Genomic DNA, 15,609 nt, shown 5'->3' with positions numbered 1-15,609 from the left:
ACACAATTCCCTAAAGGGCCTATCTTCCCCTAGAAAAAGGGGGGAGGGAACAGGGCACAGTACGAGTGGTAGCTTTCATTCAGAGAATTCATAACCCAGGGGCTGAGAATCAGAAGCAGCTTAAGCCTGCCTTTCCCCTTAGCGTCTGTCTCAACCATGCCCTGGCAGGGATAGGGTCTGCTGAGAATTAAGGGCTTCACACCACTTTATGCCAGTTGGGAGCTGGGAGCTGACCAGCACCACCTACTGAGCAGGACAGGAAAAGCACAGAATTAAGAGGCTTCACCAAGAAGACTGGCAACCTGCTGGGTGTCATCCTCCAGGAACATCGATACTGATTACACCCTCTTCCTGAGTCCCAGGTATGTCTTGTCTGGGAAAATATGATTGGGGTTGATCCTATCTGACAGAGCAAGAACCAGAAATACAAGAGCTAAAAAAATTATGTTCACTTAAACAGAAGCTGTGCTAGCAGTACAGAAGAACTTGAACTGATTGTCAAGGAGCAGATAAAAAACAAAGCCATCCGAGAAGAAAACCCCAGGTAAGAGAGAAAAATGACCTCCTGAATAAACTAATCAAGAAAACCAGTTGCCTAGACATCAGCAAAAAAAAAGCACAAGGAGTTGAAACAACTAATTAAAGATTTTCAAACAAATCTTCTAAATAAAATAAAAAAGCAAATTAATGAGGTGAAAGAAAATATGGCAAAAGAGATGATGGATATAAAGAAGAGACTGTGTGACCACAAATTTGAAAAAACAAGTGGGCCATGGTGGCTCAGCAGGCAGAGTTCTTGCCTGCCATGCCAGAGACCTGGGTTTGATTCCTGGTGCCTGCCCATGTAAAAAAAAAAAAGTTTGAAAAAAACAAATGACAGAAATTATGGTAATGAAAGGCACAATAGAAGAGATGAAAAACACAATGGAGACATACAACAGCATATTTGAAGAGGCAGAAGAAAGGATTAGTGAACTAGAGAAAGGACAACTGGAATCCTACACAAAGGAACAGACTGGAAAAAGAATGGGAAAATATGAGTAGGGTCTCGGGGAATTGAATGATAACATCAGGTGCATGAATATACACATTGTGGGTGTTCCAGAAGGGGAAGAGGAGGGAAAAGGGGCAGGAAGAATAATGGAGGAAGTAATCACTGAAAATTTCCCAACTCATACAAGAAGTGCAGCAACCCCACACAGAATAGATCTGAACAGACCTACTCCAAGACACTTATTAACTAGGCTGTCAAATGTCAAAGACAAAGAGAGAATTCTGAAAGCAGCAAGAGAAAACTGACCCATCACATACAAGGAAAGCTTGATAAGACTATCGGCAGATTTCTCAAAAGAAACCATAGAGGCAAGAAAGGAGTAGTATGATATATTTAACACACTGAAAGGGAAAAACTGCCAACCAAGAATTTTATAACCTGAAAAACTGTCCTTCAAAGATGAGGGAGTGATCAACTAACTATATGGCAACAAACTAGACAACTTAGATAAAATGGACAAATGCCAGGAAGCACACAAACAAGCTACACTGACTCAGAAACAGAAGATCTCAACAAACCAATCACAAATAAAGAGATTTAAACAGTCATCAAAAATCTTCCTACAAAGAAAAGCCCAGAGCCAGATGACTTCACAGGGGAATTTTATTAAACATTCCAAAAAGAACTAACATCAATCCTGCTCAAACTTTCCCAAAACTTGAGGAAAAAGGAATACTACCTAACTCATTTTATGAAGTTAACATCATTTTAATACTAAAACTGGGTAAAGATGCTATAAGAAAGGAGAACTACAGGCCAATCTCCCTAATGAACAGAGATGCAAAAATTCTCAACAAAATGCTAGCAAATCGAATCCAACAACACATTAAAAGAATTATACACCATGACCAAGTAGGATTCATACCAGGAATGCAAGGATGGATCAACACAAAAAAATCAATTAATGCAGTATAGCACATTAACAAATTGAAAAGGAAAAAGCACATGATTTTCTCAATGCTGAAAAAGCATTCAACAAAATTCAACATCCTTTTCTGATAAAAACACTCCAAAAGATAGTAATCAAAGCTAAGTTACTCAATATGATAAAGAGCATATATGAAAAACTGATAGCCAGCATCATACTCAATGGAGAGACTGAAAGCTTTGCCCCTAAGATAGGGAACAAGACAAGGATGCCGTCTGTCACCACTATCATTCAACATTGTACCAGAAGTTCTAATCAGGCAGGAAAAAGAAATAAAAGGCATCCAAATTGGAAAGGAAGAAGTAAAATTTCATTATTTACAGATGACATGATACTATACTTGGAAAATCCTGAGAAATCTACAACAAAGCTACTTGGGCTACTAAACAAATTCAGCAAGGTGGCAGGTTATAAGGTTAATATTCAAAAATCAGTCATGTTTCTATACACAAGCAATTGACCTAATCAAGGAGTCAATTAAGGAAAAAAATATTCATTCAAAATAGAACTAAAAGAATCAAGTAACTAGGAATGAACTTAACTAGGGATATAAAGGACTTGTACACAGATAACCACATAACATTGCTAAAAGAAATCAAAGAAGATCTAAATAGATGGAAAGACATTTCCTACTCATGGATAGGAAGGTTAAATATAGTTAAGATGTCAATTCTACCCAAATTGATCTACAGATTCAACACAGTACCAATCAAAATTCCAACAACTTACTTTGAAGACTTGGAAAAGCTAGTTATCAAATTCATCTGGAAGGGAAAGAAACCCTGAATAGCTAAAAGCATCCTAATAAAAAGGAAGAATGAAGTGGGAGGATTAACACTTTCTGATTTTAAAACTTATTACAGGGGTGCGAGGGTAGTTCAGTGTCAGAATTCTCACATGCCATGTGAGAGACCCAGGTTCAATTCCCAGCCTGTGTATTTCACAAAGACAAACAAGCAAAGAAAGAAAGAAAAAATACAACAAATGGTGCTGCAATAATGGGCTACCACATGGAAAAAAGAATGAACTGTGGCTCCGGGCATATAGCATACAAAAAAAAAGAAAAAACTTATTATAAAACCACAATGGTCAAAATAGCATGGTACTGGCACAACAACAGAAATATAGAACAATGAAATTGAATTGAGAGTGTAGAAATAGACCACCAAATCTATGGTCAACTGATTTTTGACAAGGTCCCCAAATCCACTGAACTGGGACGAAATAGTCTTTTCAATAAATGGGCATGGGAGAACTAGATATCAACAGCCAAAAGAATGAAAGAGAACCCTTACCTGACACCCTACACAAAAATTAACTCAAAGTGGATCAAACACCTAAATATAAGAACTAGTACCATAAAGCTTCTAGAAGAAAATGTATGGAAACATCTTCAAGACCCAGTAATAGGAGGTAGCATCCTAAACTTTATACCCAAAAACACAAGCAACAAAAGGAAAAATAGATAAATGGGAGCTCCTCAAATTCAAATGCTTTTGTGCATCAAAAGACTTTGTCAAAAAGGGTGAAGAGGCAGCCAACTCAAAGGGAGAAAATATTTGGAAATCACACATTGGACAAAGGTTTTATGTATACAAAGGTATACATAAAGAAATCATACAACTCAACAACAACAAAAAAACAAGCAACCCAATTATAAAGTGGGCTAAAGATATGAACAGACATTTTTGTGAAGAGCAAATACAGATGGCTCAAACACACATGATGAGATGCTCATTTTCATTGGCTCTAAGGGAAATGCAGATCAAGACTTCAATGAGACACCACCTTACACCTATAAGAATGGCTGCTATTAAACAAACAGGAAACAACAAATATTGGAGAAGATGTGGAGAAATTGAGACACTTATGCATTGCTGGTGGGAATGTATAATGATACAATCTCTATGGAAGACAGTTTAGCAGTTTCTTAGGAAACTAAATATAGTTGTCCTATGGCCTGGCAATGCCACTACCTAGTATGTACCCAGAGGAGCTGAAAGCAGTGACACAAACAGAGTTTTGCACACCAATGTTCATGGCAGCATTATTCACAATTGCCAAAAGATGGAAACAACCCAAGTGCCCACAAACAGATGAGTGGATCAACAAAATGTGATCTAAACATACGATGGAATATTAAGTATGCAGCAGTAAGACAAAATGTTGTCCTGAAGCACATGACAAGATGGATGAGCCTTGTGGACATAATGCTGAGTGAAATAAGAAAAACACAAAAGGACAGATACTGTGTGACTCTACTTTTATGACCATGGTAAAGGTAAAATTCTAGGCTTATAATACAGAATATAGGAGACTTAGCAATACATAGAAGCTAGAGATGGGTGAATGGTTAGCTAATGAGGTTGAACTCAAATGTAGGGGAATAGATAGAAGTGAAGGCAGTTCACTATAAATAATATTACAATATTGAAGGTGAACATGACTAGAAGGGGTTGTATAGATCTATATGTCCCACTGATTAACACTACAAACATAAATAAGTTCTTGTATGAACTACTTCAAAGGTATAATTCTTGTACAAAGAATGTTTAATTTCAGGATATAGGGGGAAAACTGCTATTGCATGCTATTGGGCTATGTTTAACAGGAAAACATCAGCAGTACACAGCAATACCAAGGGTTAATAATGGGGGGAGGGATGAGAGTTAGGGGGGGTTTAGATCTCCTGTTTGGTGAGGTTGTGTTTATTGGTTATTTTTCCCTTGGGAACAATGAAATTATCTAAAATTGAGAGTGTTGATGGAGTGTGGATTTTGGACATTATACATGATGCCTAAAGAGTGCAGGTGGCTGAAGGATGCACTGACTGAGATGTAGATTGGCGAATGAAGGTGCAGAACATATGATCGAATGTTGTGCTACTACAAAAAGGAATGATGTTGTCAGGTATGCAACATCGTCAATGAGACTGTGGGACATTTGGCAAGGCAAAATAAGCCAGAAGCAAAAGAGCAATTATTGTATGGTCTCCTTTAAAAAATGCTTATAAGAAAACAGGGGCCTGGATTGTAAGCTCTTATAGTTAGTCACATTTAGTCTGGAGTGGTAATTATTATTTCTGGACTTGGGGAGGCTTTTCTATATATGTATAACCTGATATGTAGAGATAAGAATGAAGCCGATCAAGTCAAAATTTCAGAATACAGGGGTAAGGAAGACATTATCTATACTTCAGAACTTTATCTACTCTTTGAGACCAAGGTAAGAAAGGTTTATTTCATCCAGAACCTAAACTTTGTGTAGCACATAACCTAACCTGTCTGGATAGCTCATTTAAATAATCCAAACACAGGGAGTCCGGAACAAGAATGAGGGTCTTTAATCCTGTACAGCTTAGTGTAATGCCTGGATACATCCTAGAACATATTAAGCAGATAATCAAAGAGTATTGGCAAAGTCCCTTGAAGGATGGGATAAACAATATGTAACTACTGAACTTCACCACCGGGGAAACCCCCAATACTGTGTCAAACATTATGGACACCCCAATCAATAGGCCAAGCCCTTAATCTTGAGGCTTGCACTTGTGAAGCTTATGTACGTGGCAAAGACGCTTAGCCTTTGTATAGGTATGCCTAAGTTCTAGAGGACTTCCTTTTTTTGCTCAGATGCAGTTTCACTCTAAGTCCAACTCTGCAAGCGAAATCATTGCCCTCCTCCCGACATGGGACATCACATCCAGGAATGAAAATCTCCCTGACAGCGTGGGAGATGACTCCCAGGGATGAGCCTGGCCCTGGCACTGTGGGATCAACAATGCCATCCTGACAAAAAGAGGGAAAAGAAGTGTAATAAATAAGGTATGTGTGTGGCTGAGAGAGTTCAAATAGAGTCAGAAGGCTACTCTGGAGGTCACTCTTATGCAAACTTCAGTAAGACATTGCTACCTATCATAACTTGCCAAACCCCAACCAAAGCCATTCTAGCCAATCCCAAAGAATACCTAGGGAAATATGTAAGATTCTATAAAGATTCCATGCATTAGGGTAACTTTTACCTACAACCTTCAGATGGGTCCCTGGACCAGGTTAAGTCCTGAAGCCTACAGGGGCCAGCCTCTCCAGAAAATCAACTAGTTCCATCTCCCTACCCCATATTATTGACAGTCCCTTCCAACACAGGAAAGTTAGAATTGGCATAACCCAAATACCCCTAAAGAGTGAGAGAGAGATCAAAAGTGATGGTGGAGTTATACAGAGAAGGTACAGTTTAACAAACAAGTATGATTGCTGAATTATCATATTGATATTTCTTTTACTCTCCAGTATCTTAGAGCAGCTAGAAGTAAGAACCTGAAATTGTGGAATGGTAACCCATACCAAACTCTGAAATCTATTCTAAAACTAATTGTTGGGCTGTGCTTTGAAATTTATTGCTTTTTTGTATATATGGTATTTTTCACAAAAAATGAAACAAAAAGTCGATTGTGATGATAAAAAAATATTCCTTCTAGCCTCCAATGTTCTGGAGTAGCTAGAAGGAAAAATCTGAGATTAAGATATCATACCACATGACAAACTCTGGGATCTGTCCTGTAACTACTTGTTTAAAGAGTGCTTTGAAAACTATTGCTTTTTTTTTTCTTTGTTTTGTATATATGTTATATTATACAATGTAAAAAGCTAAAAAAAAAAGTAAAAGAAAAATAGATTAAAATTCTGTCCTGAATATTTCCTTCTAAGTTCCTTAAGTCCACTGTATTTTTGATCCAAAATTATTATTATTATTACTAACTTCAGCAATAAAGATTTATTCCCTGTCGAAGAGAGAGAGAGAGAGAGAGAGAGAGAGAGAGAGAGAGAGAGAGAGAGAGAGAGAGAGACTAAATGGAGTACTACAGGCGATAGGAAAAGACAGGAGAGAGAGGTCTATAGAAGAATATAGAAATGAAGATTATCAGTAAGGATTAAAAAGAGAAAAACAAAAATAAGATATGACATATAGAATCCAAAAGGACTGGTGGAGGAGAACACTGCCTTCACAGTGATAACACTGAGTGTTGGTGGATTAAACTCCCAAATCAAAAGACATAGACTGGCAGAATGGATTAAGAAACAATACCCATCTCTGTGCTGTCTACAAGAGACTCACTTTAGACCCAAGGACAAGAATAGGTTGAAAGTGGAAGAGGAAGACTAGGGGCGTGTATGACCCCAGAAGGGATGACAGAGGATAGAAACTGGGACTGTATAACTTAGTGAAACCTAGAGTGGAAAATGATGGTGATTAAATGTGCAAATATAAGAAAGATTTTTACACAAGGGAGAACAAATGAATGTCAACATTGCAAAATGAAAATGGGAGGGTAAATGGAAAAAATACAATCAATGCAAACTAGGGTCTATAGTTAACAGTAACATTGTAATATGCTTCCATTAATTGTAACAAAAGCAATATAACCAAAGCTAAATTTCAGTAAGAAGGGGATATAAGAGTGGGATATGGGATTCTTGCTGTTTCTCATTTTTATTTTTTTATTCTTTTTTTCCCTCATCTAAGTTCTTTCAGAAGAAACAGAAATATTCTCATATAGATGGTGGTGGTGAATGCATAACTATATCATTATACCAGAAGCCACTGATTGCATGGTATGTGAATAAAACTGTTTAAAACACAAACAGTGCTGGAGAACATGTGGGGAGATGTACCTATTCACTGTTGGTAGGGGAGGAGAATGGTGCAGCCCCTCCGGAGGGCAGTTTTATGGAGGCTCAGTGTAGGGTTGCCATAGGATCCTGCAACCCTGTTATTTGCTACATGCTTGAAAGAACTGAAAGAGGGACACTAATGGACATTTGCACGCTGGTATTTATGGCAGCAGTATTCACAATTGCAATGGATGCAGGTGGCCTAAAGGTACATGAAGGGATGAACAGAAGAGCAAACTGTGGTGTAAACATACAATGGAAGATTGAGCAGCTGCAAGAATGAATGAAGTTGTGAGGCATGCAACTAGGTAAATGAGCCTTAAAGACATTGAGGAAATGAAAAGACAACTATTGTAAGGTCCTCACTAATATGGACTAACTATAATGTGCAAACTCTGAAAGTTGAATTTGCAAGCGAAGGTTATCAGGGGATAGAACACGGGCATAGATTGGGCAACGGATGATTAAGGAGTACTGACTTTTCAATAAGGCTTATTGTAAAGGTTTCTAGATTGTATGCTCTTACATAGTCACATCTATTCCTGAGTTTTAACTGTTATTTCTAAATTCTGAGAAGCTGAGCTCTTTGTGTATAACCTGTTCATTCCCTGGAATTTTGGGTATCTGTGTGACACCTGAGACTCAGAGCTAGACTTCTGGAGCTCTGAAACTCAGTATTACCCCACACAGCAACTGTTAAAGAAGCTGAAAAAGAGATCAGACTTCAATTAGAGATACAAATGAAGCTGATCTGGTTAGGACTAAGGTAAATCTGAATACAGGGTAAAGGATGATATTGACTGTATTTTAAAACTTCAACTTCTGTGTGAGACCAAAGGAAAACATGTTTATTTGGTACAAAATTTATATTTCCTGTAGCATACCATCTAATTTAACCTTTATGGTCAGTTTATTCAAACAATATAATTACACTGAATCTTGAATAGGAAATGAGATCTTGGTAATTTGTACAGGGTAACATAATACCCTGATACATCACAGAATAATTTGGGCAGAAAATAAAGAAGTATTTACAAACTCCCCTTGAAGGACTGGGGAAAATATGGAAATATTAAACTTCCCTACCTGGGGAATTCTTGATATTCTCGCAAGCATTAGGGAATATCAATTTAATAAGCCAAGCCCTCGATCATGGGTCTTGCCTTTATGAAATTTATTCCTGCAAAGGAGAAGCTAAGCCTACTTATAATTATGTCTAAGAGTTACCTCCAGAGAACTTTTTTTTTTTTACTCAGATGTGGCTTCTGTAAGGCCACTCTGCAAACAAATTCACTGCCCTCAGCGCTATGTGGGACAAGATTTACAAACTTCCAAGTGTAAATCTCCCTGGCAACGTGGGACATGACTCCCAGGGGTAAGCATGGTGCTGGCATCATAGGATTGAAAAAGACTTCTTAACCAAGAGAGGGAAAAGAAAAGGATCAAGATAAAGTTTCAGTGGCTAAGAAATTTCAAATAGAGTCCAGAAGTCATTCTGGAGGTTATTCGTATGTATTATATAGATATTCCTGTTTAGTTTCTAGTGTATTAGAACAGCTAAAAGGAAATACTTGAAACTGTTGAGCTGTAATCCAGTAGACTGATTCTTGAAGATGACTGTATAACTATATAGCTTTTATGCTGTGACGGCGTGATTGTGAAAACCTTGCAATTGTCAGTCCCTTTATCCAGTATATGGGCAGATGAGTAAGAAAATAAAGACAAATAAATAAATAAATAATGGAGGAAGGGATTTGGGATGTTTTGCATGTTCTTTTATTTTTTTTCCTTTAGATTAATGAATATGTTCTAAAATTGATTATGGTGATGAATGTATAACTCTATGATAACACTATGAGTTACTGATTAGATTTTGGATAGTTATATGATGTGTGAAAAAATCTCAATAAAATTGCATTAAAAAGTATTTGTGATTATAAGTTTAAATAGATATACTTGCTTTGTTTTATGATGTTCTTTGTAGTTGACTTGGCTGCTGTACTTGATTCATCAATTATAAGATTGTATGGAATTTTGTAGAAGACTTGTTGTAAGATTTCATCTCAAGTAAAGTAAAACAATGACATTGTTAATACCAGATATTTTACTCTGTAATACCAAGAGCAGTCTATGAATACATTATATAAGTGGCACAAACTCAATATTTGACTTTCTGTTCTAAAATACCTTGTCTCGGGAAGATGCGTTCCACCTACCTGGACCATTTCTGAAAAACTGTGATTTGTACTAGATGTCCTGGACAGAAAAACTGCCCAATAAAAAACATACATCTACAAATTCCTTCACACCCACTGGAAAGTTCTTGGTTTATAAAACCCATTGCTAATTTCTTGTTACGCTTTCAAATACATATATATCACTTTATAATACCCTTTTTCATTTTTTATTTCGGTAAATATACATAACATGAAATCAGTTTAATCGTTTTTAAGTGTACAGTTCAATGACATAAGTATTTGGACAATGTGGTGTTACTTTCACATTATCTATTTGTGGTATAATTTCCTCATCATAAACAGAAACTCTGTATCCATTAAGCACTGACTCCCCATAACAACCATTCCCAGCCCCACATTAGCATTATTCTGCTCTTTCACTCTTTATTGCTTATTCTAGATTTCTCATATAAGAGGAATCATACAATATTTGTCCTTTCAGTGACTTATTTACATAATGTTTTCAAGTTTCCTCCATGTTGTAATGTGTATTACAATTCATTCCTTTTTAAGCTGAATAATATCCCTTTGCATGTGTATTCCACATTTGGTTGATCCATTCATTTATTGACAGACAAACGGGTTATTTCCACTTTTTGCTCTATAGGTATGTGTGTGAGTCCTGTTTCAATTTTGGGGGATATATACCTAGAAGTGGGATTGCTGGGTAACTTTCAACACAATATTGAATAACAATAGTGACAGTGGGCATCCTTTGTCTTATTCCTGTAGACAGCATGTGCTGGGCTGAAACTGTCATGTATTCCAGAAAAGCCATGTTCTTTAATCTTCATTAAATATTGCTGGGTGGGATCTTTTTATTGTGCCAATTGTGGGTAGTACCTTTTGATTAGGTGGTTTGATTAGGTTTTCATGAAGATGTATCTCCACCCATTTAAGGAGGGGTTGCTTATTGGACCCCTTTAAGAGAGAACCATTTTGGAGAAAGCTGAGTCCCAACAGAGCCCACACAGCCACAGACCTTTGGAGGTGAAAGAAAACTCCTCCAGGGAAGCCACTGAAGAAGTCTGGAGAGAAAGCTTGCAGATGTCACCATGTACCTTCCCAGCTGATAGAGCTGTTCCAGACAGCATCAGCCTTTCTTGAGTGAAGGTAACCTCTTGCTGGTGCCTTAATTTGGGCATTTTCATGGCCTTAGAACTGTAAACTTGCAACATAATAAATTCCCTTTTAAAAAACCATTTCATCGCCTTCCATGCAGGAGATTTGCCTTCCAGGCGGGAGACCCAGGTTCAATTCCCAGACCATACACTACCCCCAACCTCCAAAAAAAGTTTAAAAAGTCATCCCATTTCTGGTATATTGCATTCTGGCAGCTTACAAACTAAAACACAGCAGAAAAGCTTTCATTCTTTCACCATTGGCTATTAGGTTTGCTGTGGATTTTTTTTTAAATGCCCTCTATCATGTTGAGAAAGTTCCCTTCTATTTCTACTTTTCAACGTGTTTTTATCATGAAAGAATGTTAGGTTTTGTCAAATACATTTTCAACATCAATTAAGATGATGATATGGTTTTGACCTTCATTGTATTCAAGTAGTATATTATATTGATTAACTTTCATATGTTGAATCACCTTTCCAATCCAGGAATAACTCCCCCTTGTTCATGGGCCTATAACATTTTAATATATTGCTGTATTTGTCTTGACAGTATTTTGCTGAGTATTGTGTGTCTAAATTTATAAAGGCTGTTGTTCCATAATTTCCTTTTTGTGTGCTGTATTTATCTAGCTTTGATACCAGGATAATTCTGGCCTCACAGAATGAGTTAGGAAGTTTTCCCTCTCTTCAATTTTTTTGGAAGAATTTGAGAAGGGCTGGTGTTAATTCTTCTTTTAATATTTGGTAGAATTCAGTAGTGAACCAATCTGGCCCTGGACTACTTTTGTAGGGAGGTTTTTGATCACCAATTGATTCTCTATACTTGTTATTTGTTTATGCAGATTTCTATTTCTTCCTGAGTCAGTATAGGTCAACTTTTGTTTTCATTTGATATTCTGTATGGCTTTTCTATTATTTTTCATTCATCTTCATTTTTTTTTTTTTTTTAGAAATCATTCCAATCTACATGTACAATCAGTAATTCTTAATAACATCACATAGTTGCATATTCATCATTTCTTAGTACATTTGCATCGATTTAGAAAAAGAAATAAAAAGACAACAGAATAAGAATTAAAACAATAATAGAAAGAAAAAAAACAAAAAAAACAAAAACAAAAACCCTATACCTCACATGCAGCTTCATTCAGTGTTTTAACATAATTGCATTACAATTGGGTAGTATTGTGCTGTCCATTTCTGAGTTTTTATATCCAGTCCCGTTGTACAGTCTGTATCCCTTCAGCTCCAATTACCCCTTCTCTTTTTTTTTTTTTTTTAATTAACGGAAAAAAAGAAATTAACCCAACATTTAGAAATCATACCATTCTACATATGCACTCAGTAATTCTTAACATCATCACATAGATGCATGATCATCAATTCTTAGTACATTTGCATTGGTTTAGAAGAACTAGCAACATAACCGAAAAAGATATAGAATGTTAATATAGAGAAAAAAATAAAAGTAATAATAGTAAAATCAAAACAAAACAAAACAAAACAAAACAAAAACCTATAGCTCAGATGCAGCTTCATTCAGTGTTTTAACATGATTACTTTACAATTAGGTATTATTGTGCTGTCCATTTTTGAGTTTTTGTATCTAGTCCTGTTGCACAGTCTGTATCCCTTCAGATGTGTTTCCTGTAGACAGCATATAGAAGGATCCTGTTTTTTAATCCATTCTGCCAATCTATGTCTTTTGATTGGGGAATTCAGTCCATTAACATTTAGTGTTATTACTGTTTGGATAATATTTTCCTCTGCCATTTTGCCTTTTGTATTATATATATATCATATCTGACTTTCCTTCTTTCTACACTCTTCTCCATACCTCTCTCTTCTGTCTTTTTGGTTCTGACTCTAGTGCTCCCTTTAGTATTTCTTGCAGAGCTGGTCTCTTGGTCACAAATTCTCTCAGTGACTTTTTGTCTGAGAATGTTTTAATTTCTCCCTCATTTTTGAAGGACAATTTTGCTGGATATAGGAGTCTTGGTTGGCAGTTTTTCTCTTTTAGTAATTTAAATATATCATCCCACTGTCTTCTAGCCTCCATGGTTTCTGCTGAGAAATCTACACATAGTCTTATTGGGTTTCCCTTGTATGTGATGGATTGTTTTTCTCTTGCTGCTTTCAAGATCCTCTCTTTCTCTTTGACCTCTGACATTCTAACTAGTAAGTGTCTTGGAGAACGCCTATTTGGGTCCAATCTCTTTGGGGTGCGCTGCACTTCTTGGATCTGTAATTTTAGGTCTTTCATAAGAGTTGGGAAATTTTCAGTGAAAATTTCTTCCATTAGTTTTTCTCCTCCTTTTCCCTTCTCTTCTCCTTCTGGGACACCCACAACACGTATATTTGTGCGCTTCATATTGTCCTTGAGTTCCCTGATACCCTGTTCAAATTTTTCCATTCTTTTCCCGATAGTTTCTGTTTCTTTTTGGAATTCAGATGTTCCATCCTCCAAATCACTAATTCTATCTTCTGTCTCTTTGAATCTATCATTGTAGGTATCCATTGTTTTTTCTATCTTTTCTACTTTGTCCTTCACTTCCATAAGTTCTGTGATTTGCTTTTTCAGTTTTTCTATTTCTTCTTTATGTTCAGCCCATGTCTTCTTCATGTCCTCCCTCAATTTATCGATTTCGTTTTTGAAGAGGTTTTCCATTTCTGTTCGTATATTTAGCATTAGTTGTCTCAGCTCCTGTATCTCATTTGAACTATTGGGTGTTCCTTTGACTGGGCCATATTTTCAATTATTTGAGCGTGATCCGTTATCTTCTGTTGGCGTCTGCGCATTTAGACAGATTTCCCTGGGTATTGGATCCAAAAGTTTGGAAGATATTTCTGTGAAATCTCTGGGTTCTGTTTTTCTTATCCTGCCCAGTAGGTGGCGCTCGTGGCACACGTTTGTCTGCGGGTCCCACCAGTAAAAGGTGCTGTGGGACCTTAAACTTTGGAAAACTCTCGCCGTCCTGGGGGTTCGCTAGCCGAAGCGGCTTGAGCTGGCCCGGGGTCCGAATGCAGGGAGGGTTGCTGGTCGCCGCAGCCAGGGAAAGAGCCCGTCCGAATTTCCTAGTCGGCCCTGGGCAACAAGCGTGGCGGGAGGGCGCCAGCGGCAGCGGCCCGCCCGAGAGAGTGCACGTTCCCCGGGAGTCACGGGTTTGGAAGGGGCCTCCCCCACCCGTCACCGTTCTCCGCGGCCTGGGGGGTTTCCGATCCAATTCTCTCAGTTGGTCCGGGGGCTGCGCGTGGTGTGGGCGCCAGCCGCCTTGGTTTCAGGGGACCGCCTCTCCAATTCTCCCAGCCGGCCTGGGAAGGGGGAAGGGAGTAACTCCGGCCGCTTGCCACCCCGCCCCATAAGGCCCGCGCGCCTCGGCGATCTCACCCGAGCTGCTTCTCTCAGCCAGCCAGCCGTTCCAGGATGCGGTACGCTGTCTTTTTTATCTCTGTTGTGGCTTTGGGCGCTTTCTGTATCGTTTCTACTCCCCTAGTAGGTGTCCTGGAGAAGAAACTAAGATCCGCGCGTCTTACTAAGCCGCCATCTTCCAGGAAGTCTCTATTTTTCATTCATCTTGATGCTAATTGTTACTCTTGCGTCTTTTTTTGCCACCTTTCATTTAGTTTGTTCTTCTTTTTCTAATTCCTTTAGGTGTGAAATTATGTTGTTGATTTGAGATCTTGTTTTTTGTTCCTTTGTTTGTTTGTTTGTTTTTGTATGGGCAGTCACCGAGAATTGAACTCAGATCTCCAGCATGGCAGGCAAGAACTCTGCCTGCTGAGCCACCGTGGACCACCTAAGATTTGTTTTTTAATGTAGGCATTTAGAGCTAAAAATTTTTCTCTGAGCCCTACATTTACTGCTTCCCTACATTTTGGTATGTTGTGACATCATTTTCACTCCTCTCAAATGTTTTCTAATTTCCCCTGAGATATTATCTTTGATTCACTGGTTGTTGAAAAATGTTTTATTTTATTTTCACATACTTGTAAAATTTCCAGTTTTCCTTCTGTTGCTGATTCTAGTTTCCTTTCATTGCGATCAGAGAAAAAATTTTATAATCTCCATCTCTGAAAATTCATCAAGACTTGTCTTGAGTCCTACCATATGGCGTCCTTTAGAAAATGTTCCTTATGTACTTTATAAGAATGTGTAATCTGCTGATATTGAGTGGAGTGCTCTATATATCTCTGTCAGTTCTAATAGTTCAATTCTCTATATCCTTGTGAATCTTATGTCTAGATTTTATATCTGCTAATTATAGTGGCGTCTTGGAGTCACCAATCTCCTAACTCGGAGAGAAGCATCAGCACTCACATTTCCTTGCAGCTCTTTCTCAGACCAAAGGTGATCCTCAGTCTTTACTTCTAAGCCCACGTCAGAGGCACAAAGAGAAGAGATTTTGATGAAATTTGGACCCTTCCTTGAGCACACAGCTGTGGAGATGGACCTTATTTCTCAGTCTCACCTCTACGCTAAAGAGGACTTCCCTGAGACTCAGATATTCTCAAATGTTAAAAGAGCTTGGACTACATCAGAGCAATCTACACTGAAATCACCTGGAGTGCTTTTAAAACTACTGATGCAAAGCTT

The 15,609-nt window shown here is 37.8% G+C and overlaps 1 protein-coding gene across 5 annotated transcripts in view; it reads right to left on the bottom strand.

The window, feature by feature from the left end:
- The window catches only part of C17H2orf92 (chromosome 17 C2orf92 homolog), a 432,030-nt gene that overhangs the window by 230,466 nt on the left and 185,955 nt on the right, over nt 1-15,609 (bottom strand). For all 5 annotated transcript variants that reach the window (XM_077133807.1, XM_077133808.1, XM_077133809.1 and 2 more), the window contains one exon: nt 9,615-9,716. In XM_077133807.1, coding sequence (XP_076989922.1) covers nt 9,615-9,716 — 102 coding nt within the window. The remainder of the gene's footprint in view (nt 1-9,614; nt 9,717-15,609) is intronic.

The sequence above is a fragment of the Tamandua tetradactyla genome, chromosome 17, assembly GCF_023851605.1.
Source record: "Tamandua tetradactyla isolate mTamTet1 chromosome 17, mTamTet1.pri, whole genome shotgun sequence".
In the NCBI taxonomy this organism is placed as follows: Eukaryota; Metazoa; Chordata; class Mammalia; order Pilosa; family Myrmecophagidae; genus Tamandua; species Tamandua tetradactyla.
Note: the sequence above shows the minus strand (reverse complement) of the source record. Positions and strands in the feature narration are given on the sequence as shown.